Source organism: Narcine bancroftii, chromosome 7 (genome assembly GCF_036971445.1).
Source record: "Narcine bancroftii isolate sNarBan1 chromosome 7, sNarBan1.hap1, whole genome shotgun sequence".
In the NCBI taxonomy this organism is placed as follows: domain Eukaryota; kingdom Metazoa; phylum Chordata; class Chondrichthyes; order Torpediniformes; family Narcinidae; genus Narcine; species Narcine bancroftii.
The window spans coordinates 208,293,712-208,318,877 of record NC_091475.1 but is presented as its reverse complement, the minus strand read 5'-3'; the positions used below and the strand labels follow the sequence as shown (position 1 = coordinate 208,318,877).

The following is a 25,166-nucleotide window of genomic DNA, read 5'->3' as shown; positions in this document are numbered from 1 at the left end:
ATATGCTTTAGAGGATAGGGAGGTTTAAAATCAGGAATCAGCAACTGAGGCAAGAAGCTGAAATGAAGAATCAGAAACTAAAGTTACTGCATACGCAAGTAAAGTTGAGAAGGATGTCAAACAATCTGAATCCAAGACTAAAGAGATAATCAGAAAAGATGCTTCAGCTTCGGTTTAGACAAATAGTCTTAATGCGGCCGGTGACAGAGCCCTCTCAATAGTTCCAGTGCAGGTTAAAGCTGAAAAGGGAAGCTTCATAAAAAGCTAAAAAGGGAAGACCTACACATTTCTTGATCCAGGAAGTACCACATCATTTTGTACTGTTGAATTAATGAATAAACTTATTCTTCATTGAAAAGATCACAGATCTTACTGAAGTCAATGAATGATAAAAGAAATATTGAAACATATAGTTTCAGGTTTAGAGATTGCTGGATTGAATAGCAATGAATTTTGTGATCTTTCAAATGTATATATTCAGAAGACTATGCCCGTGAATAAGGAGAATATTCCATATCAGGATGATTTCAAACAGTGGGCTCATCTAAAAGATGTTTGCTTACCTAAAATTGATGCCAAGATTGAGATGTTAATTGGATTAGATGTACCAAAAGCTCTTGAACCTCTAGAAGTAATAAGGAGTCAAAATGACCTTATGCTGTGAGAACATTGCTTGGATGGACGACTATTAGGAGGAAAAATGAATAATGATCAGGAAACGATGAACGTGAATGTCAACAGAATTTCAGCTGTGAAACTTAATGATCTGTGGGAACAACAATCTAAAATTGATTTTCCTGAATGTCTCACAGATATTCAAGAACCTTCAAAGGAGGACAAGCAGTTTCTAAATTTAGTTTCAAATTCTGTTAAACAAATAGTCTTAATGCGGCCGGTGACAGAGCCCTCTCAATAGTTCCAGTGCAGGTTAAAGCTAAAAAGGGAAGACCTACACATTTCTTGATCCAGGAAGTACCACATCATTTTGTACTGTTGAATTACTGTGTAGCATTACCTTTCTCATAAAGGTTTAATATCAATTATTTATAACAACATGCTGCATTTAAGGATAGCCTCACTAGTTAAGATCAAGAATCATTGGGATTTTGATTTTTATAATTCTCATATTAGGTTTGGGATTCTATTTGTAATCTGATTAATACTACCTCCTGTACACGACATTGCTGCAATTTAAAGTGGTCCATAGAGTACACGTCCAAGGTTAAATGATCTTGTTTTTATTCAAATATAAATCCGCCATGTGACAAATGCAAAATTTTTGATGCTTCATTGATTCACAAGTTCTGCATTTGCCCTAGTTTAGAAAATTTTTAGAAAGACATCTTTCAAATTTTAATCTGTGATTCTCAATGTCAAATTTAGAACCTTGCCCTTTAATTGCTTTATAGGGATCATTTCAAGATGATGTTTTACTGAATCAAAACAGAATTTTCTCTTTTACTTCACTGATAGCCAGATGTGCAATTTGGCTTGAAGCACACCAATCTGTACTTGCTCTAGATGCCTTTGAAGATCTTCCTGCACTTATTACTTTGGAAATACCATCATCAGGATTCATTTCTGAATTTTCAGATACCGCTGATCGAGTCTCTGTCTTCTGCATTTCGCTTTGAAGAGCACCAATGAGACTTTGCAACATCCATTCCACCTACACATGCACAATCATGTTTTATCTAAGTCTAGAAAAAAAATACACTATTAAAGGTTAAAATATTAGCTTCCAAAAGATGTGGGGTCCATTTATTGACTATTGTCATAACCCCAAGAATTAGGGTGTTTAGATGCTTTAGTGCTGTGCTGTCTGGTTGGTGTCACTTGATTCACAGGTATCTTTTTTTTTAAAAAAAACCTTGGTTGGGGTTTTTGATTTAGAAGGGTTTACCCCCTTTTTTTTTGGTTTGAACTTTCTTCTTTTTCTTTCTTTTGATTTTGATAATAGATAACTGTTTTGTTCAATTGCGAATAAGGTAAATAAACATTGATAAAATTATTACAGAAGGAGAACGCAAGAGAATTATAAAATTTCTTATGATAAAAAAGGTTTACAACTTGAAAAGAATTTATAATTGAATTGTTTCTCTCCCTTCTCCTTTGGGGTTGGGTTTTTGATATTATGCTTTGATATGCTATTACCAATGTGCATTGGATTTTTGAACTCTGTTCATATTTGGAAAAAAACATTTTTTCCTTTTATTTTAATTGTGTTGCACATTGTATAATTGCATTGTTCAATTGTTTATTCTTTAAATATTAATAAAAATATTTTAAAAATATATTATTAAATATTTATTTTCTGAATTGCAGAGTTTGATTGCTCTTCCTTCTTGTTTACATTTCTTTCTTTTGGATATGCATCTTTTCTTGAGTAGTTTTTTGCTCTACCGATCAGTAGAAATTCTGCCTGACCTGCAGGAAAAAGAATCTCAGGGTAGTATGTGATGTCATGCATGTACTATAATTATAAACCTGAACTTTGAACAAATGTTGATCACCATTGTGAACCACATGGAGATCAACTTACCAGCTCCTTTATCATCTTGTGCTTTCTTTGTTTGCCTTCAGATTTATTGAGATGACTTGTCAGGTCGAACAAGGTTGGCACAGCATTATCCTTGAGAACTGTTCTATAAGGACTCTGGAGAGAAAATTGTTTGATTTTAAATCAGGTTAAATGGTTCATTTGATGTCAAATTGCTTTCATTTTGTTCTGTCATTCTTATGCTCTCCATTCACAAACTCCAAAATCTTTAGTGATATTTTTTGTTTTGCAGCCTAATGAGAACTGCAAGCTATTCAATAAATCCAGACATCACAATTATAATATACTTCGTAATTATAATGTTCAGCAGAAATAAAACTGAAAATGATATTTAGTCAAAACAGTACACTGAATTTACTACCTTATGTTAATGGTATCTTTTCACACATGGAAATATACAAAGTTCTGAATGGTGCAATAGCAACTAAGCAACATTTGAACAGATACCGAAGCAGAAGTATAAAAGACAGCAATTACATAATTTATTTACTACAGAAAATTGAAGCTTCACGTCAATTAGAATTTTTACTTCAGGAAATGGACAAAGTAGTCCAGGAAAGAATGTGTTATTTTAACCATGGCAATAGAACCAGAAGATGTGCCTTTCCGTGCATTTCCTTGCAATATGGAAGGAGGCCTCTTCAGTCCATGAATATATGCCAACACCCATATCAATCCTATTCTCCCACTTAACCTATTTTTTTCCACATTCCATTTATTTCTCCAGATTCTACTAGCTATCTAAAATTTAGAGCAGCCAAAAAACCTACCAACTGGTAAATCTCTGCAACCTGGGAAGAAACCAAAACACACAGAAGAAACTGACAGTTATAGGGAGAACATGCAAACTCCACATTGACTACATCAGAGATCAAGATCAAACCTGAGTCATGGAAGCTGTGAGGCGACAGCTTGACTAGCTACTCCATGTTCCACCCATGTAAACTCAAAATTAATCCACAGAAAAAATGGGCTGAATCTTGACAGCAGCAGGCTGCACAGACAGGGGAGGAGGTAGGAGGACTGACTGAGTTTCTTTATGAAACAAGCGAATTCCAATTTCACTAGTTCAGTGGAGCAGCAATTCTCAATCTTTTTAAAAAAAAAAATATGCAGCACCCCCCCCCCCCCCCCACCCCGGAGCACTCTGCTCAAAGTTTATGGGCACCATTTTCTGTGTAATGGTCAAGTTTAGTTGCTTTCTTCCGTAGTTCTCTAGTACTAACTAGACAAAAAACACTATGGTTTTAGTCTATGGGCCCTCTGAAGTGTGGTGATCCGCAAGGGAGCCATGTGTCTTCCAGAGTTGGCTGCAGTAGAGTTTGGTTCATGGAGTGGATACTTGGTAGGGTCATTATTCATAGGACAATTGAGGGTCTTGGTTAATAAGTGCATGGAGTATTCTAAAAGCTAATTTGATCCCTGATGGTTACAGAAGCATGGGGTCTGATCAGCAACCCCACGGTTATATGGGGAAAACATCCACCCTTTTCACAATTCTCTCCATAACTCAGGCACCACAATGCCCAAGAATCCCAGCGAGACAAAGCTAAAACTACAAACTGGCCAAATCAGAAGCTGTCTATCTCTGGGAAATATTTAATTGATCAACACAATTTATCAACAGGGTGGATTCCTAACCAATGTCAGAATCAAAATTTCATTTTCACTTTACTCAGCAACTGATTCCCCGAATATCAGTCTCCAACAGTAGTCGGCCAGCATTAATGGATTCCAGTTGCCTTGATAGTGCTTTTCCATGGTCACGAGGTCTTGGCGAAACCTTTCACCATGTTCATCACTAGCTCCACTAAGAAGCCGAAGTGTGAATGCAGAAAATGAATTTTCAACGACACGTTGCACTTCATAGTTTTGCATGCTTGAAGCGTGTTGTCAAACAGCTGTATGTAGTTTGGTGCTCTGTTGTTGCCAAGAAAATTCTCAACATCTTTAAATATCTTCCAAACATGTCAGGCCAAAGACAACATTTGCATAGCACCTGCACTGACTGCATGCTCAGCATGCATAACCGTGGCTGAGGTGAGGAAAATCCTATCCAAGGTAAACCCACACAAGGCAACAGGACCAGACAACATACCTAGTTAGGTACTGAAGATCGTGCAGACTAATTGACATATCTTCACAGACATCTTCAACACTTCACTGCAGCAGTTCATTGTTCCTGCAGGGTTCAAGACAGCCACCTTCATCCTGGTACCCAAGAGGGCAACAATAACAGGCCTCAATGACTACCGCCCTGTGGCACTGACCTCCACCATTATGAAATGCTTCAAGAATCTGATGAAGAAACTTACACAGCCAATGCTATATCCTTGTCGCTTCACTCTGTTCTGGTCCACCTGGAGAACGACGCCTCATGTGCCAGGCTGTACACTGACTTCAGCTTGGCATTTAATATGATCACGGAAAGAGGCTGGTGGAGAAGCTGTCCTCGCTGGGACTCAATACCCCTCTCTGTAACACTGAGCACTGGCATACCTCAGGGTTGAGTGCTCAGCTGCTCTTGTTCATAATACCGACCCAAGACTGCATTGCCAGATCCAGCTCCAACAAACTCAATCTAGTTTGCAGATAACAGTAGTTGGCCCCATCAGCAACAATGATGAGTTGCACTACAGAGAAGAGATGGAAAATCTTGTGAAATGGTGCAAGAGTAACAACCCACGTCTCAACATAGACAAAACAAAGGAGAAGATCATGGAATTCAGGATGGCCAGGAATGAGCACCCTCCACTAAACATCAACATAGACAAAACAAAGGAGAAGATCATGGAATTCAGGATGGCCAGGAATGAGCACCCTCCACTAAACATCAACAACTCTGTAGTAAAGAGAGTGGAGAACATCAAGTTCCTTGGTGTTCACTTAATTAGTGACCTATTGTGAACACAACATCTCCTCACTTATCAGGAAGGTGCAAGTGACTGCACTTCCTTAGAAGACTGAAGTGGGCAAGGGTACCAGCCACCATTATGTCATCCTTCTATAGGTGCTCCTTCGAGAGTGTCCTAGCCGGCTGCATCACAGTGTGGTATGGAGGCTGCAGAGAAATGGGTCCAAGGTCAATCCACAGGACCATAAGAGTGGCAGAGAGGATCACTGGATTCTCCCTCCCTCACCCACCCCAACCCCCCACCCACATCAGCATGATCTACCAGGATCATTGTCTGAAGAGGGCACTCAAAATCATTGAGGATCCCTTCCACCCTGCACACAGCATCTTTCAGCTGCTCCCGTTGGGGGAAGAGATACACACTTTTGTTTGGCTCAGAGAGCCATTTTTGCAGTCCACTGGCTGGTGAGTCGCGACTCCGCAGGGCAGGCACTCACCTCGAGGGTCGGGCGCACCTTGCCACCACAGTGCCCTGTTCCTTCGTGCAGGTAAGGCCTTCTTCTTTCTTCTCCGGCGACTTTTCTACTTTTTTTTCCCCCCAGTTGTTCTTACTTTCTCCTTCTTGGAAGCCATCTTCTTTCTCTTCTCTGATTCTTTATCTTCTATTTATTATATTTTAATTTTGTTATGCTTTGCTTTTTCCTAACTTTTTTCCTGGAGAGGGCTGGGTTTCCTGATTGGCCACTACTCCATCACGTGACTCTTCCTGCCACAGGTCATTTCAACTTTTCCCATTCCCATTCCCACACTTACCTGTCTGACCTTGGGCTTTGTCACTTCTGCTGAGAAGCAAATTGGAAGAATAGTTTATTTTATTCTTCCTGAGATACGAGATACTTTCTTGGAACAGCTAGTGGAGGAACCTACCAGGGGGAAGTCGATTCTGGACTGGGTCCTGTGCAGCGACGCAGACTTAATAAGTGACCTTGATGTAGGGGAGCCATTAGGGAATAGTGACCATGGTATGGTTACTTTTAAGCTGCAATTAGAAAGGGAAATGGAAAGGAAGTCGGAAGCATCTGTACTTCAGTTAAATAAAGGGAATTTTGCAGCTATGAGGGAGGAGCTATCCAAAATAAAATGGGAAGATACACTAGCTGGGAGGACAACTGGGGAAAAATGGCAGGTTTTTATGGACATTTTTCACAGGATTCAGGACAAATTTATTCCAAAGTGGAGGAAAGGCTCTAGGAGATGCAAATGGCAGCCTTGGCTAACTAAGGAAATCAAGTGCATTATCAAGTCCAAAGGGAGTATTTATAAGATAGCGAAGTGGAGTGGGAAATTAGAGGATTGGGAAACCTTCAAAGAACATCAGAGGGTAACTAAGAAAGCCATAAGAGACGGGAAAATGAAGTATGAGAGGAAATTAGCAGATAATATTGCGGAGGATAGCAAAAGCTTTTTTAAGTATGTGAAGAAGAAGAAATTGGTTCGGTCTAAAATTGGCCCTTTGAAAATGGACAAGGGTGAAATTATTACCGGAAACAAGGAGATGGCAGAGGAATTTAACAAATACTTTGCAACTGTCTTCACCAAGGAGGATATAGGTTATAGTCAGTTAGGGGGTAGTGGTCATGTGGTACCAAGAGACTTGGGGAACTTTACTGGGGAGGTAGGGGATCTAATGGATATCCGGATCCAGAAGCAGGAGGTTATGAGTAAATTGTTGGGACTGAGGGCTGATAAATCCCCAGGGCCTGATGGGCTGCATCCTAGGGTGCTTAAAGAGGTGGCTATGGAAATTGTGGAGGCACTGGTCGACATTTTCCAAAGTTCCATAGATTCCGGGGAGGTCCCTGAGGATTGGAGAGTGGCTGATGTGGTGCTGCTTTTTAAGAAAGGAGGGAGGGAGAAAACGGGAAATTATAGACCGGTTAGCCTGACATCAGTGGTGGGGAAGATATTGGAGTCCATCATAAAAGGAGAAATAGCAGAACACTTAGTCAGTAATAATAGTATAAGGGCTAGTCAGCATGGATTCCTTAAGGGTAAGTCATGCTTGACTAACCTTCTGGAATTTTTTGAGGATGTGACAAAGAGGGTGGACTCGGGAGAGCCAGTGGATGTGGTGTATTTGGACTTCCAGAAGGCCTTTCATAAGGTACCGCACGGGACTCTAGTGGGCAAGATCAGGGAGCATGGTATTGGAGGTAAGGTGCTGACATGGATAGGAAATTGGTTAAGAGATAGGAAACAAAGGGTTGGAGTAAATGGGTCTTTTTCAGAATGGCAGGATGTGACGAGTGGAGTGCCTCAGGGATCGGTGTTGGGTCCTCAGTTGTTTGTAATTTATGTTAATGATTTGGATGAGGGGATTATAAATAATATGAGCAAATTTGCAGATGACATTAAACTGGGTGGCGGTGTGGGGTGTGAGGAGGATGTAAGGAAAATGCAGATGGACTTGGACAGGCTGGAGGAGTGGGCGACTAAATGGAAGATGAATTTCAATGTGAACAAATGTGAACAAATGTGAGGTAATTCATTTTGGGGGAAGTAACAGGAAAGCTGAGTATTATTTAAATGGAGACAAGCTAGGGAGTGGGGAAGTGCAAATGGATCTGGGTGTACTTGTTCACCGGTCACTGAAGGTTCAGAAAGCTGTGAAGAAGGCAAATGGAATGTTGGCTTTCATAAAGAGGGGATTGGAATATAGGAACAGAGACACCCTTCTGCAGTTATACAGGGCCCTGGTGAGACCCCACCTGGAGTATTGCGTCCAGTTCTGGTCTCCAAACTTGAGGAAGGACATATTAGCTATAGAGGGTGTGCAGCGCAGATTTACAAGGTTAGTTCCAGGGATGGCAGGGTTGTCATATGCAGCAAGGCTAGAAAAACTGGACTTGTATCCATTGGAGTTTAGAAGGATGAGGGGGGACATGATTGAGGTATACAAAATCATCAGGGGGATAGACAAGGTGAAGTCTGATTACTTGTTCCCAATGATGGGGGAGACGAGGACTAGAGGGCATAGTTTAAGAATACAGGGTAGGCCCTTTAGGACAGAGATGAGAAAGCATTTTTTTTTACCCAGAGAAGTGTGAATCTGTGGAATGCTCTGCCACAGAGGGTGGTAGAGGCGGATTCGCTGACTATGTTCAAAAGAGAGTTAGATAAGACTCTTGTGGGTAACGGAGTTAACGGTTATGGGGATAAGGCTGGAAAGGGATACTGATGGTAATGATCAGCCATGATCTAAAATGGAGGTGCTGGCCCGACGGGCCAAATGGCCTACTCCAGCTCCTATTGTCTATTGTCTATTGAGTAGCTTACAACCCAGTGGTACAAGTACTGTCCTTTCCACTTTCAGAAAACCCCACTCTAGGTGTTTTCTGACACACATTCAACTGGTGACCGAACATTAGTTCACCAATTCTATCCTCTCCCCCTACAGTTCCATCTGCCCATCAACCCCGCTCACCTGGTTCCATCTACCCATCAACCCCGCTCACCTGGTTCCATCTGCCCATCAACCCCGGTCATCTGGTTCCATCTGCCCATCAACCCCGCTCACCTGGTTCCATCTGCCCATCAACCCCGCTCACCTGGTTCCATCTGCCCATCAACCCCGCTCACCTGGTTCCATCTGCCCATCAACCCCGCTCACCTGGTTCCATCTGCCCATCAACCCCGCTCACCTGGTTCCATCTGCCCATCAACCCCGCTCACCTGGTTCCATCTGCCCATCAACCCCGCTCACCTGGTTCCATCTGCCCATCAACCCCGCTCACCTGGTTCCATCTGCCCATCAACCAGGTCACCTGGTTCCATCTGCCCATCAACCCCGCTCACCTGGTTCCATCTGCCCATCAACCCCACTCACCTGGTTCCATCTGCCCATCAACCCCGCTCACCTGGTTCCATCTGCCCATCAACCCGCTCACCTGGTTCCATCTGCCCATCAACCCCGCTCACCTGGTCCCATCTGCCCATCAACCCCGCTCACCTGGTCCCATCTGCTCATCAACCTGCTCACCTGGTTCCATCTGCCCATCAACCCCGCTCACCTGGTTCCATCTGCCCATCAACCCCGCTCACCTGGTTCCATCTGCCCATCAACCCCGCTCACCTGGTTCCATCTGCCCATCAACCCCGCTCACCTGGTTCCATCTGCCCATCAACCCGCTCACCTGGTTCCATCTGCCCATCAACCCCGCTCACCTGGTCCCATCTGCCCATCAACCCGCTCACCTGGTTCCATCTGCCCATCAACCCTGCTCACCTGGCTCCATCTGCCCATCAACCCTGCTCACCTGGTTCCATCTGCCCATCAACCCCGCTCACCAGGTTCCATCTGCCAATCAACCCCGCTAATCTGGTCCCATCTGCCCATCAACCCCGCTCACCTGGTTCCATCTGCCCATCAACCCCGCTCACCTGGTTCCATCTGCCCATCAACCCCGCTCACCTGGTTCCATCTGCCCATCAACCCCGCTCACCTGGTTCCATCTGCCCATCAACTCCGCTCACCTGGTCCCATCTGCCCATCAACCCCGCTCACCTGGTTCCATCTGCCCATCAACCCCGCTCACCTGGCTCCATCTGCCCATCAACCCCGCTCACCTGGTTCCATCTGCCCATCAACCCCGCTCACCTGGTCCCATCTGGCCATCAACCCCGCTCATCTGGTTCCATCTGCCCATTAACCCCGCTCATCTGGTTCCATCTGCCCATCAACCCCGCTCACCTGGTTCCGTCTGCCCATCAACCCCGCTCACCTCGTTCCATCTGCCCATCAACTCCGCTCAACTGGTTCCATCTGCCCATCAACCCCGCTCACCTGGTTCCATCTGCCCATCAACCCCGCTCACCTGGTTCCATCTGCCAATCAACCCCGCTAATCTGGTCCCATCTGCCCATCAACCCCGCTCACCTGGTTCCATCTGCCCATCAACCCCGCTCACCTCGTTCCATCTGCCCATCAACCCCGCTCACCTGGTTCCATCTGCCCATCAACCCGCTCACCTGGTTCCATCTGCCCATCAACCCCGCTCACCTGGTCCCATCTGCCCATCAACCCCGCTCACCTGGTCCCATCTGCCCATCAACCCCGCTCACCTGGTTCCATCTGCCCATCAACCCCGCTCACCTGGTTCCATCTGCCCATCAACCCCGCTCACCTGGTCCCATCTGCCCATCAACCCAGCTCATCTGGTTCCATCTGCCCATCAACCCCGCTCACCTGGTTCCATCTGCCCATCAACCCCGGTCATCTGGTTCCATCTGCCCATCAACCCCGCTCACCTGGTTCCATCTGCCCATCAACCCCGCTCACCTGGTTCCATCTGCCCATCAACCCCGCTCACCTGGTTCCATCTGCCCATCAACCCCGCTCACCTGGTTCCATCTGCCCATCAACCCCGCTCACCTGGTTCCATCTGCCCATCAACCCCGCTCACCTGGTTCCATCTGCCCATCAACCCCGCTCACCTGGTTCCATCTGCCCATCAACCAGGTCACCTGGTTCCATCTGCCCATCAACCCCGCTCACCTGGTTCCATCTGCCCATCAACCCCACTCACCTGGTTCCATCTGCCCATCAACCCCGCTCACCTGGTTCCATCTGCCCATCAACCCGCTCACCTGGTTCCATCTGCCCATCAACCCCGCTCACCTGGTCCCATCTGCCCATCAACCCCGCTCACCTGGTCCCATCTGCTCATCAACCCGCTCACCTGGTTCCATCTGCCCATCAACCCCGCTCACATGGTTCCATCTGCCCATCAACCCCGCTCACCTGGTTCCATCTGCCCATCAACCCCGCTCACCTGGTTCCATCTGCCCATCAACCCCGCTCACCTGGTTCCATCTGCCCATCAACCCGCTCACCTGGTTCCATCTGCCCATCAACCCCGCTCACCTGGTCCCATCTGCCCATCAACCCGCTCACCTGGTTCCATCTGCCCATCAACCCTGCTCACCTGGCTCCATCTGCCCATCAACCCTGCTCACCTTGTTCCATCTGCCCATCAACCCCGCTCACCAGGTTCCATCTGCCAATCAACCCCGCTAATCTGGTCCCATCTGCCCATCAACCCCGCTCACCTGGTTCCATCTGCCCATCAACCCCGCTCACCTGGTTCCATCTGCCCATCAACCCCGCTCACCTGGTTCCATCTGCCCATCAACCCCGCTCACCTGGTTCCATCTGCCCATCAACTCCGCTCACCTGGTCACATCTGCCCATCAACCCCGCTCACCTGGTTCCATCTGCCCATCAACCCCGCTCACCTGGCTCCATCTGCCCATCAACCCCGCTCACCTGGTTCCATCTGCCCATCAACCCCGCTCACCTGGTCCCATCTGGCCATCAACCCCGCTCATCTGGTTCCATCTGCCCATTAACCCCGCTCATCTGGTTCCATCTGCCCATCAACCCCGCTCACCTGGTTCCGTCTGCCCATCAACCCCGCTCACCTCGTTCCATCTGCCCATCAACTCCGCTCAACTGGTTCCATCTGCCCATCAACCCCGCTCACCTGGTTCCATCTGCCCATCAACCCCGCTCACCTGGTTCCATCTGCCAATCAACCCCGCTAATCTGGTCCCATCTGCCCATCAACCCCGCTCACCTGGTTCCATCTGCCCATCAACCCCGCTCACCTGGTTCCATCTGCCCATCAACCCCGCTCACCTGGTTCCATCTGCCCATCAACCCGCTCACCTGGTTCCATCTGCCCATCAACCCCGCTCACCTGGTCCCATCTGCCCATCAACCCCGCTCACCTGGTCCCATCTGCCCATCAACCCCGCTCACCTGGTTCCATCTGCCCATCAACCCCGCTCACCTGGTTCCATCTGCCCATCAACCCCGCTCACCTGGTCCCATCTGCCCATCAACCCAGCTCATCTGGTTCCATCTGCCCATCAACCCCGCTCACCTGGTTCCATCTGCCCATCAACCCCGCTGCGATGGTTCCATCTGCCCATCAACCCCGCTCACCTGGTTCCATCTGCCCATCAACCCCGCTCACCTGGTTCCATCTGCCCATCAACCCCGCTCACCTGTTTCCATCTGCCCATCAACCCCACTCACCTGGTTCCATCTGCCCATCAACCCCGCTCACCTGGTTCCATCTGCCCATCAACCCCGCTCACCTGGTTCCATCTGCCCATCAACCCCGCTCACCTGGTCCCATCTGCCCATCAACCCCGCTCACCTGGTCCCATCTGCCCATCAACCCCGCTCACCTGGTCCCATCTGCCCATCAACCCCGCTCACCTGGTTCCATCTGCCCATCAACCGCGCTCACCTGGTTCCATCTGCCCATCAACCCCGCTCACCTGGTTCCATCTGCCCATCAACCCGCTCACCTGGTTCCATCTGCCCATCAACCCCGCTCACCTGGTTCCATCTGCCCATCAACCCCGCTCACCTGGTTCCATCTGCCCATCAACCCGCTCATCTGGTTCCATCTGCCCATCAAACCCGCTCACCTGGTTCCATCTGCCCATCAAACCTGCTCACCTGGTTCCATCTGCCCATCAACCCCGCTCACCTGGTTCCATCTGCCCATCAACCCCGCTCACCTGGTTCCATCTGCCCATCAACCCCGCTCACCTGGTTCCATCTGCCCATCAACCCCGCTCACCTGGTTCCATCTGCCCATCAACCCCGCTCACCTGATTCCATCTGCCCATCAACCCCGCTCACCTGGTCCCATCTGCCCATCAACCCCGCTCACCTGGTCCCATCTGCCCATCAACCCCGCTCATCTGGTTCCATCTGCCCATCAACCCCGCTCACCTGGTTCCATCCGCCCATCAACCCGCTCACCTGGTTCCATCTGCCCATCAAACCCACTCACCTGGTTCCATCTGCCCATCATCCCGCTCACCTTGTTCCATCTGCCCATCAACCCCGCTCACCTGGTTCCATCTGCCCATCAACCCCACTCACCTGGTTCCATCTGCCCATCAACCCCGCTCACCTGGTTCCATCTGCCCATCAACCCCGCTCACCTGGTTCCATCTGCCCATCAACCCGCTCACCTGGTTCCATCTGCCCATCAACCCCACTCACCTGCTTCCATCTGCCCATCAACCCCACTCACCTGGTTCCATCTGCCCATCAACCCCACTCACCTGGTTCCATCTGCCCATCAACCCGCTCACCTGGTTCCATCTGCCCATCAACCCCGCTCACCTGGTTCCATCTGCCCATCAACCCCGCTCACCTGGTTCCATCTGCCCATCAACTCCGCTCACCTGGTCCCATCTGCCCATCAACCCCGCTCACCTGGTCCCATCTGCCCATCAACCCCGCTCACCTGGTCCCATCTGCCCATCAACCCCGCTCACCTGGTTCCATCTGCCCATCAACCCGCTCATCTGGTTCCATCTGCCAATCAACCCGCTCACCTGGTTCCATCTGCCCATCAACCCCGCTCACCTGGTTCCATCTGCCCATCAACCCGCTCATCTGGTTCCATCTGCCCATCAACCCGCTCACCTGGTTCCATCTGCCCATCAACCCCGCTCACCTGGTCCCATCTGCCCATCAACCCCGCTCACCTGGTTCCATCTGCCCATCAACACCGCACACCTGGTTCCATCTGCCCATGAACCCCGCTCATCTGGTTCCATCTGCCCATCAACCCTACTCACCTGGTTCCATCTGCCCATCAACCCCACTCACCTAGTTCCATCTGCCCATCAACCCGCTCACCTGGTTCCATCTGCCCATCAACCCCACTCACCTGGTTCCATCTGCCCATCAACCCCGCTCACCTGGTTCCATCTGCCCATCAACCCCGCTCACCTGGTCCCATCTGCCCATCAACCCCGCTCACCTGGTCCCATCTGCTCATCAACCCCGCTCACCTGGTTCCATCTGCCCATCAACCCGCTCACCTGGTCCCATCTGCCCATCAACCCCGCTCACCTGGTTCCATTTGCCCATCAACCCCGCTCACCTGGTTCCATCTGCCCATCAACCAGCTCATCTGGTTCCATCTGCCCATCAACCCGCTCATCTGGTTCCATCTGCCCATCAACCCGCTCATCTGGTTCTATCTGCCCATCTGCCCATCAACCCGCTCACCTGGTTCCATCTGCCCATCAACCCCGCTCACCTGGTTCCATCTGCCCATCAACCCCGCTCACCTGGTTCCATCTGCCCATCAACCCCGCTCACCTGGTTCCATCTGCCCATCAATCCGCTCATCTGGTTACATCTGCCCATCAACCCGCTCACCTGGTTCCATCTGCCCATCAACCCCGCTCACCTGGTTCCATCTGCCCATCAACCCCGCTCACCTGGTTCCATCTGCCCATCAACCCCGCTCACCTGGTTCCATCTGCCCATCAACCCCACTCACCTGGTTCCATCTGCCCATCAACCCCACTCACCTGGTTCCATCTGCCCATCAACCCGCTCACCTGGTTCCATCTGCCCATCAACCCCACTCACCTGGTTCCATCTGCCCATCAACCCCGCTCACCTGGTTCCATCTGTCCATCAACCCCACTCACCTGGTTCCATCTGCCCATCAACCCCGCTCACCTGGTCCCATCTGCCCATCAAACCCGCTCACCTGGTCCCATCTGCCCATCAACCCCGCTCACCTGGTCCCATCTGCCCATCAACCCGCGCATCTGGTTCCATCTGCCCATCAACCCGCTCATCTGGTTCCATCTGCCCATCAACCCGCTCAACTGGTTCCATCTGCGCATCAACCCCACTCACCTGGTTCCATCTGCCCATCAACCCCGCTCACCTGGTTCCATCTGCCCATCAACCCCGCTCACCTGGTCCCATCTGCCCATCAACCCCGCTCACCTGGTTCCATCTTCCCATCAACCCCGCTCACCTGGTTCCATCTGCCCATCAACCCCGCTCACCTGGTTCCATCTGCCCATCAACCCTACTCACCTGGTTCCATCTGCCCATCAACCCCACTCACCTGGTTCCATCTGCCCATCAACCCGCTCACCTGGTTCCATCTGCCCATCAACCCCACTCACCTGGTTCCATCTGCCCATCAACCCCGCTCACCTGGTTCCATCTGCCCATCAACCCCGCTCACCTGGTTCCATCTGCCCATCAACCCCGCTCACCTGGTCCCATCTGCCCATCAACCCCGCTCACCTGGTCCCATCTGCTCATCAACCCCGCTCACCTGCTTCCATCTGCCCATCAACCCGCTCACCTGGTCCCATCTGCCCATCAACCCCGCTCACCTGGTTCCATCTGCCCATCAACCCCGCTCACCTTGTTCCATCTGCCCATCAACCCGCTCATCTGGTTCCATCTGCCCATCAACCCGCTTCATCTGGTTCCATCTGCCCATCTGCCCATCAACCCGCTCACCTGGTTCCATCTGCCCATCAACCCCGCTCACCTGGTTCCATCTGCCCATCAACCCCGCTCACCTGGTTCCATCTGCCCATCAACCCCGCTCACCTGGTTCCATCTGCCCATCAACCCCGCTCACCTGGTTCCATCTGCCCATCAACCCCGCTCACCTGGTCCCATCTGCCCATCAACCCCGCTCACCTGGTCCCATCTGCTCATCAACCCCGCTCACCTGGTTCCATCTGCCCATCAACCCGCTCACCTGGTCCCATCTGCCCATCAACCCCGCTCACCTGGTTCCATCTGCCCATCAACCCCGCTCACCTGGTTCCATCTGCCCATCAACCCTGCTCACCTGGTTCCATCTGCCCATCAACCCGCTCACCTTGTTCCATTTGCCCATCAACCCCGCTCACCTGGTTCCATCTGCCCATCAACCCGCTCATCTGGTTCCATCTGCCCATCAACCCCGCTCACCTGGTCCCATCTGCCCATCAACCCCGCTCACCTGGTCCCATCTGCCCATCAACCCCGCTCACCTGGTTCCATCTGCCCATCAACCCCACTCACCTGGTTCCATCTGCCCATCAACCCCACTCACCTGGTTCCATCTGCCCATCAACCCCGCTCACCTGGTTCCATCTGCCCATCAACCCCGCTCACCAGTAGAAATACAAGAGATAATAAAAAATTTACCAAATAATAAGACACCAGGAGAGGATGGACTCCCAATAGAATTCTACAAAACATTTAAAGACCTAATAATACCGCCCCTCCTGGATGTAATCAACCAGATTTATGAGACACAAAACTTACCAGATTCATGTAAAACAGCAATAATTACAGTGATACTAAAACAAGGGAAAGATCCACTCTCACCAGCGTCATATAGACCAATATCTCTGCTAAACACAGATTATAAGATAATAGCTAAACTATTAGCGAACAGATTAGCAGAACAGGTACCGAAAATGGTAAATTTAGACCAAACTGGATTTATCAAAAAAAGAAGCACAACAGACAATATTTGTAAATTTATTAACTTAATTCATGCAGTAGAAGGAAATAAAGCACCGGCAGTAGCAGTTGCTTTAGACGCAGAGAAGGCCTTCGACAGAGTAGAATGGAATTACTTGTTCAAAGTATTGCAAAAATTCAGTTTACCGGAGAAGTTTATTAATTGGATTAAAGCATTATATGAGGGACCGTTAGCGAAAGTGACAGTAAATGGACATGTATCAAAGCAATTTAACTTAAGCAGGTCAACGCGGCAGGGATGCCCACTATCACCATTATTGTTTGAGCTAGCTATAGAACCACTAGCAGAATCGATAAGAAGAGATAATAATATAAAAGGAATAAAAATAAAAGACAGGAAATATAAAATCAGTCTGTTTGCGGATGATGTGATAGTGTACTTAACAGAACCAGAACTATCAATAAAAGAACTATATAAGAAATTGAAGGAATATGGAGAAGTGTCGGGATACAAGATAAACGTAAATAAAAGTGAAGCAATGCCTATGAATAACGCGGATTTCTCAAAATTTAAGGAGGAATCCCCATTCAGATGGCAAACGCAGGCAATAAGATACCTAGGTGTGCAAATAAACAAAAATCTAGGCCAATTATATAAACTCAATTACAATCCACTAATGAAAAAATTACAGGACGATTTAGAGCATTGGAAAGAGCTACCACTAACACTGATAGGAAGGATAAACTGTATTAAAATGAACATTTTACCAAGGATACTATACTTATTTCAGGCATTGCCAATACAACTGACAGAAAAATTCTTCAAAGAGTTAAAGAAAATAATAAGGAGATTTTTATGGAGAGGGGGGAAACCGAGGATAGCACTAGATAAATTAACAGAATGGTATAAACAAGGCGGCTTACAATTGCCAAACTTCAAAAATTATTATAGAGCCGCACAATTAAGGTACCTATCAGATTTTTATCAAACAAGGGAAAAACCAGACTGGACGAGACTAGAATTAGATAAAATAGGGGAAAAGATACCTGAACACATATTATATAAATGGGACGAAAAATTGGTACAACATAGAACTTCTCCAGTATTACACCATCTCCTCAATATATGGAAGAAGATTCATGTAGAAAGAAATAAAATAAATTACCAAATACCAAAACTAATATTGACGCAAAATAAGCTACTCCCTTTTACAATAGACAACCTTGCCTTTAGAAAATGGGAAAAAAAAGGGATTAAAAGAATAGAAAATTGTTTTTCAGGAAGTAGATTCTTATCCTTTGAACAAATGAGAGATAAGTACAATATAACTGGAGATACAGCGCTGGCATATTACCAACTGAGATCCTACTTGAAAGATAAATTAGGAAGCAACTTGAGTTTACCAGAGGGAAGTAACCTTGAATATGTGATTACAGATACAATGTTAATCAAAAGATTTATAAAAACTATGTATATTAAACTGCAAGAAAAGGAGAATGAGGAAACAAATGGTAAAACTAAACAAAAATGGGAACAAGATTTAAATATAAAGATAAAAAAGGAAACATGGGAGAAGTTATGCTCTGGAACGATGAGAAATACAATAAATACGAGGCTGCGTATGATACAATATAATTGGTTACACAGACTATACATTACACCGCAAAAGTTAAATAAATGGGACCCAACAGTATCTGATAGATGTTTTCGATGTAAAAAAGAAAGGGGAACAACAATTCATGCAATCTGGACATGTGAGAGAGTAGAAAAATTTTGGGATGATCTCAATCAGATATTAAATAAAATAACAGAAAACAATATACCAAAGAATCCAGAGATCTTTCTCCTAAGTAACATAAAAAATAAAGAATTTGGAATTGACTTGGAAGAAGCACAAAAAAGATTTGTCAAGATAGCCCTAGCCGTAGCAAAAAAATGTATTATGTCAACCTGGAAATTGGAAGATAATTTGAAAATACAACAATGGTATATAGAAATGAATAAATGTATTCCATTAGAAAAAATAACATATAGTTTAAGAAATAATATTGAAATATTCGAACAAGTATGGGAGCCTTACATTAAATACAATAGCGAAAACCTACCGGGAACAAACATTACCTAAGTTGATGGAAGGAGAAGAAAAGAAAAGAATGGACTCAGTAGAATTTCTGGTGTATTTTTGTTGAATGACAACATTGTCTAACTGAATTAATGCAACCTAGATTGTATACCTAAAATGGATGAGGGGGGGGGGGGTGTCTTGGGAGGAGGGAGGGGGGAGGGAGAAAAAGTCACTGTAAATGTGTGGAAAAGAAAAAGTGTATATCATGGCTATTGTGATTTATGGTGTGAAAAATAAAAAATTTTAAAAAAACCCCCGCTCACCTGGTCCCATCTGTCAACCACCAGCTTCTATCCCACCATCCCCATCCCATCCCTGCCTTGTACTGCTATAAAATGGCAATCTATTCTCTTCTCTCTTAATTCTGCTGCATCCTCTCAAGCCAAAACCATTGCCTCTACAGATGCTGTTTGAACTGCTGAATTCTTCCAGCATTCTGGTTTTGTGGGAAACGGGTTTCATTTAAAATGCTCTGCAGAAACCTGAATTCCTCCACCGTCCTTGAAAATGCATGCTACAATGACGGAGTTATTTAATTGTGGAACTCTCTAATCAATTAGCCTACAACAGAATGCAATAAAAATTCAAGATAAACTTTGTGTCCTATGGAGGATATTGGAAACTGTATGAACATGAGAACATATACGTAGTTAAACAGGAAAGCCTGCAGATGCTGGGGTTGGAGTGCAAGGCACCAAAAAGTGTGGGAGAAATCTCAGCAGGTCACAAAGAATCTATAGGGAGGAAATGTTTTGGGCCTGAGCCGTTGCTTTTTTCTCCTAACAATGAGGTGAACGGAAATATTCCTAGTGTAGAGCATCTTTCTGACTGCCAATTTGTCTTTCCCAGCTAAATGAGGTCACTTTTGCTTTACCTGCTTGTCTGAACCTGTGAGTGTAGATTGTTATAAAATATTAGTGGTCACTGTCAAAGTTACATTGTGGATTGAGTTCTGAGTTTTTGAAACATTACCGAAATGACACAGGACGAAACTGGATGAATTGCACTATGAATTACTCAATTCTTGTACTTCTATGGCAATTCTGAAACCAGAAAGCATGAGAACATTGGGCAGTCTTCTGAAGAAAGGATGGTCTGATCCTTTTTAAAATTTCTGTAACCTTTGCCTTTCCTACTACCCATTCAAAATACCAATACACAAACATGATAAAATTAGAACATTACAACGTAAGTAACTTTATTAGTTCCACACATTTAATCCAAGTATTTTTTACCATTTAAAACTTGACCCAAGTACATTCCAACTTACATTTGTGCATATTAGAGATTGTTCAAAGTGTCTCGCGCACAGCCGGTACTGTTTGTGAAGTTGCTCAGCAGAACGGTTTTCTAAATCTGCTCTCCGACAGTTCTCCACCCACTTCTGACACCTGCATTAACATAAGAGTAATTTTTCAAAATAACCAAAATCTGAAAGAGCTTTCAAATTACTTTCTTCACAAATATTTACCATTGAGTTTTTTTAAATATATCAAATGCAGTTTTTTCAAAGGATTGTAGATTATCTTCTTTAACTATTGACTGGAACACCTTGTGTATAAGGCAATATACAAATCTAGCATTCTCTCCGGTGTGATAGACTGCAATCACTTAAAATAAATCAATCCATTCTTTTAACATATATAATTCACTTAAAAAAATGTTTATGCTGTCAACCATCTTGGAAAATTTCATCTTAAAGATAATGAGCAAACATAAGTTTCTGTTGTTGGTTTCTTTCTGTTCTACGCTTGTAGAATAGATCGTATGTTCTCTGCCCATTTATCTCACTGCCCAATACCAAATCCGAAAATGTTGCACCAGCAAATTCACAAAGAACAGAGGGGGTATAAACAAATTCACAAAGAACAGAGGGGGTATAAAGGGAGGAAAGAAACAACCCTAAATAATTGTATGAAATGCAAGAGAGAGACGAAGAGCAATTACAGTACCTGTCCAATGATAGGCAGAGCATGAGCCACTGCCTTCAGTGACCTAACTAAACTCCAGAGTAAGTATATTGCTGTTACACCAGTAGTTTTCAAACATTTTCTTTCCACACACATACCACCTTAAGTAATACCTTACTAATCACAGAGCATCTATGGCATAGGAATTACTTAAGGTATTATGTGAGAGGAAAGAAAAAGTTTGAAAACCATCACGTTACACTAACCATCTCTGAAAGTTTGAATTCATCAGTAAATGCCATTCATTTTATGCTCTTTTCACAAGATAAAGGAACAGATTTATTCCTTGGATATAGAAGACAAGAGCACCTCATGTCCCTCCTAAATAATATTTTCTAACTGTGATCAGTGAATGTACATAAAGCATTAGCCAATCAGACTCCCAGCCACATTAAGGTGAAAACCAAGATCTTCAATTCCAATCAATGGAAAAAGATTGTTATAAAAAAAAAGCTCAACTGCATCCTGAATTTGTACCATCATGTAAATTTTCATTTCTTGGAAAATCAGAGTGAAAATGGGCACAATATGGTGGTGAATAGATCCAATCAGATGTTGGCAAGTCGTTTGCAATCCCATCTCAAAAGGCTGAAGGTTATGGGTCAAAGCTTTTTTCAGAATACTGTGAACATCAAGTCTAGTACTGAGGAAAGGCTGCAACGTCAGAAGTCCTGCTGCTCACTTGGTTGGAGCAAAAGATTCATACAACATTCATTAAAGAAAAGCAAAGGTTATCCTCATGGTCTTGACTGACATTCGTCTCACAAGTAGAATTTAAAATACACAACCTTAGGTATGTCTAAGGCAGTGGTTCTCAACTTTTTTCCCCTCTCACATATCGCCTTGTAATCCCTAACCAACCACAGAACACATAGGGTATAGGATGCCATTGGAACTCTGTGGTCACGTCTCCAGAATGGAGGACCATCGCCTTCCCAAGATCGTGTTATATGGCGAGCTCTCCACTGGCCACCGTGACAGAGGTGCACCAAAGAAAAGGTACAAGGACTGCCTAAAGAAATCTCTTGGTGCCTGCCACATTGACCACCGCCAGTGGGCTGATATCGCCTCAAACCGTGCAGCTTGGCGCCTCACAGTTTGGCGGGCAGCAACCTCCTTTGAAGAAGACCGCAGAGCCCACCTCACTGACAAAAGGCAAAGGAGGAAAAACCCAACACCCAACCCCAACCCACCAATTTTCCCCTGCAACCGCTGCAACCGTGTCTGCCTGTCCCGCATCGGACTTGTCAGCCACAAACGAGCCTGCAGCTGACGTGGACATTTACCCCTCCATAAATCTTCGTCCGCGAAGCCAAGCCAAAGAAAGACTTAAGGCGGTATGTGAGTGGAGAAACAAGGTTGAGAACGACTGGCCTAAGGGATAGACTCGAAAATCTAAATTAATTAAAACTGCCTTTCAAAATTCCAGTACTACAACAGTTAAAATACACCTCATGAGCTGCAGAACATTTTAGAAATTCGTGAGGCAGTGATAGCTCCAAGTCAACTAATATATTCCTTCCAAGGAAATATTAATTTTGTTCATTATGGGATTCAAGTGTTGGTGGCAAGGCCAGGGTTCATTGCACATTCCCAAAAGCACTGAAGAGGGTGATGGCAAGCCATATTCTCGAACTGCTGGAGCCTTTCAGCAAATGTCTCCTGTACTGCTGTTGGGTAGGGGGTGTGAGGACCAAGACATTACCAAATTAAGGTGTGGCTTGCAAGTCATGAGGGGTTGTAGATTCCAGGGGAGGACTGGCACAGGGCACCACAAATTGGGGAGTGCACTCATCCCAGAGTATGAGAGGGAGAAGCAGAGGAGATGACCCACAGAATAGTGACCATGGCAGCGTACCAGTGAGCAGTTCAGCAGCAGAAGGACCCACACAGGCGAGCTGCTGGCCACTTGAGGTGAGGAACCCAGAGGCTGTGGGCTGCTGGAGACTGACACCAGGCTGCGGACTGGCTCAAAACTGCCTGAAGGGGTACCAGGTATCGGAACCAGGATGCCAAGGGTGATGAAGGCTTCCTAATTGTATCGGAAGTTTGGATCTGGAGCTCGGATTGCCAATGGTTTGGTGTGGAGTCTGTGGCTGCGCTGGTGGTGAATCCACGGACATTTGTTGACTCTGGGGGAACACTCTTTTGCTTCTCTTTCTCTGACTGTAAAAGATCCTTCTGGCATTTTCTGCCGATGGCCTTACAGAAGACAAAAATCAATCGTGCGCAATATGACAATTTTTTAAAATTACATGACAATAAATTTGATGGAGAATCTCACCTGGTCCCTTAACACCAACTCCAGAGCCAAGAAAGTCCACCTCTACCTCTCCCACCCTCTATCCTCACTACATTCTTCAGAGAATGTATTGAGAGCATCCTATGCAACTGCATCACTGCCTGGTTTGGAAGGTGTACCTCCTCGGAATGAAAGACCCTGCAGAGGATAGTGAAGTCAGCTGAAAAGGTCATTGGGGCTCTCTTCCTACCAAGACAGACATCTACAACCAACGATATTGGCGGAAGGCAATAAACATTGTGACCAACTTCCACACCCCTCTCGTAAACTTTTCTTCATTTTGTCATTTGGCAGGAAGAACCATAGCACCCGGGCTCTTACGTCCAGATTGGGGAACAGTTTCTTCCCCCAAGCCATCAGGCTCCTGAATTCCAAGAACATACATGGATAGTGTACCGTGGACTTTTATCGTATAGGTCTTAATATTTTAACTTCTATTGATGTTAATCTGCTCTGTGGTCCTGGAGAAATGCTATCTCATGTAATGCATGTTAAGAACAACAAATAAGACTTGAATTGGTATTGGTGGAAAGTGAGCTGCATGCATTAGCTTTTATTTTTCTTGTGGCGAGGCGGTGTTGCTCAGATGAAGGGCCGTTACCTCCACCTATTCATGCTCAATGGCTGCGTGACCTCATGTCATGTATAAATTTAGAGGAGATTAGATGCTCAATTTCGGATTTGAATTCAAATTTTCAAACACTGTGGGGACCCTTTTTGAATTACTTTTATCATCTGATTTGTTATGAAGGTGGAACTGTTGACTAATGAGATAATTTCTCAGTTTGATTTATTTTTTTTTGTGGTCAATTTGGTAGTGAATTGAGACTTTTTAAAAAATAAAATATCAATACAATATAAATCGGTTTTATTAAAATGTAGAGTACCTTGGATTAAATAATATGATTTAAGCGTAATATATCTTCTTGACTTTTAACTTATATACACTATATTTTCAATTTTAATAAAAATATTGAAAAAAGAACAGTGAGTCACAACTCAGTCCAGATCCTGGACTCTGGAGGGAGCAGAGACTCAACGGCTCAGGGAGCAGAGACTCAACGGGTCAGGGAGCAGAGACTCAACGGGTCAGGGAGCAGAGACTCAACGGGTCAGGGAGCAGCGATGGAGAGATATGGTGCGGACTCCGGCCCCCCACTCTCCCGCCCCCCGACTCCCCCGCCCCCCGACTCCCCCGTCCCCCCACACACCCGCCCCGCCCCCCACTCCCCCGCCCCGCCCCCCCACTCCCCCGCCCCGCCCACCTCCCACGCCCCGCCCCCTCCCACGACCCTCCCCTCCCCCGCCCCCTCCCCCCGCCCCGCCCCCCACTCCCCCGCCCCGCCCCCCACTCCCCCGCCCCGCCCCCCACTCCCCCGCCCCGCCCCTCCTCGCACGCCCCCCTCCCACTCCCCCGCCCCCCACGCCCCGCCCCCCCCCCCACCCCGCCGAGTGCCTCCCGCTGCCAGAACTCTCGGGAGGGAGACCTCGTGGCCCTGGCTGAGCGCCAGTGCGCCTGCGCCGATCACTCCCGGCGCGCCCCCGCCCCCGCGAGACCTGCAGCCGGAAGGTGGGAAGGACAAGGCCGCAAAGCCTTGGCTTCCAGGGAGTGACGTCAAAAGCCGTTGAGGACAAGAGCGGTTCCTCACCTTTCGGGATCTCGGGGGAACCGGAAGAAAGGGAGGTCCGGGTAATTGGTGCTGCCCCGGCTACAGTTGGGGGCCGCGCAGAAATTCGGCATGTTCCTGACCAAGGGTCCCCCTCCCTCCCCCCCCTCTCCTCCCAGAACGGAGGGGGCGGGAGTCGCAGGCAGCGACGACGTCTTCCCCCTGTCACCGCGTCGCCCGCTGCGGAGGCGGCGGCGGGTCCTCCCGCGGCCCACAATGCACCGCGCCACCCTCCCGCAGAACGAGAGGGGAGGGGGGTGGAGGAGGAGGAGAGAAGATGCAACAGCGCCTCCAGGACCTCAAGTGGCAAGTTCAAGGGGCACGAGGGTCCCCTCCTTGGGGCTCCTGC

The 25,166-nt window shown here is 47.2% G+C and overlaps 1 protein-coding gene across 3 annotated transcripts in view; it reads right to left on the bottom strand.

Moving 5' to 3' along the window:
• Positions 1-25,166, bottom strand: part of LOC138739647 (52 kDa repressor of the inhibitor of the protein kinase-like) — a 117,838-nt gene that overhangs the window by 21,987 nt on the left and 70,685 nt on the right. For 2 of the 3 annotated variants that reach the window (XR_011342356.1, XM_069892122.1), the window contains exons 1-3: positions 24,800-25,084; positions 20,149-20,269; positions 2,543-2,656 (exon numbers count right to left, since the gene is read on the bottom strand). Coding sequence is in view for 2 of the 3 variants with exons in the window: in XM_069892122.1 (XP_069748223.1) it covers positions 2,543-2,656; positions 20,149-20,269; positions 24,800-24,891 (327 nt within the window). In the remaining variant the exon portion in view is untranslated. Of the gene's footprint in view, positions 1-2,542; positions 2,657-20,148; positions 20,270-24,799; positions 25,085-25,166 lie in introns of those variants that run through there. The other variant, XM_069892123.1, reaches the window with a different exon arrangement.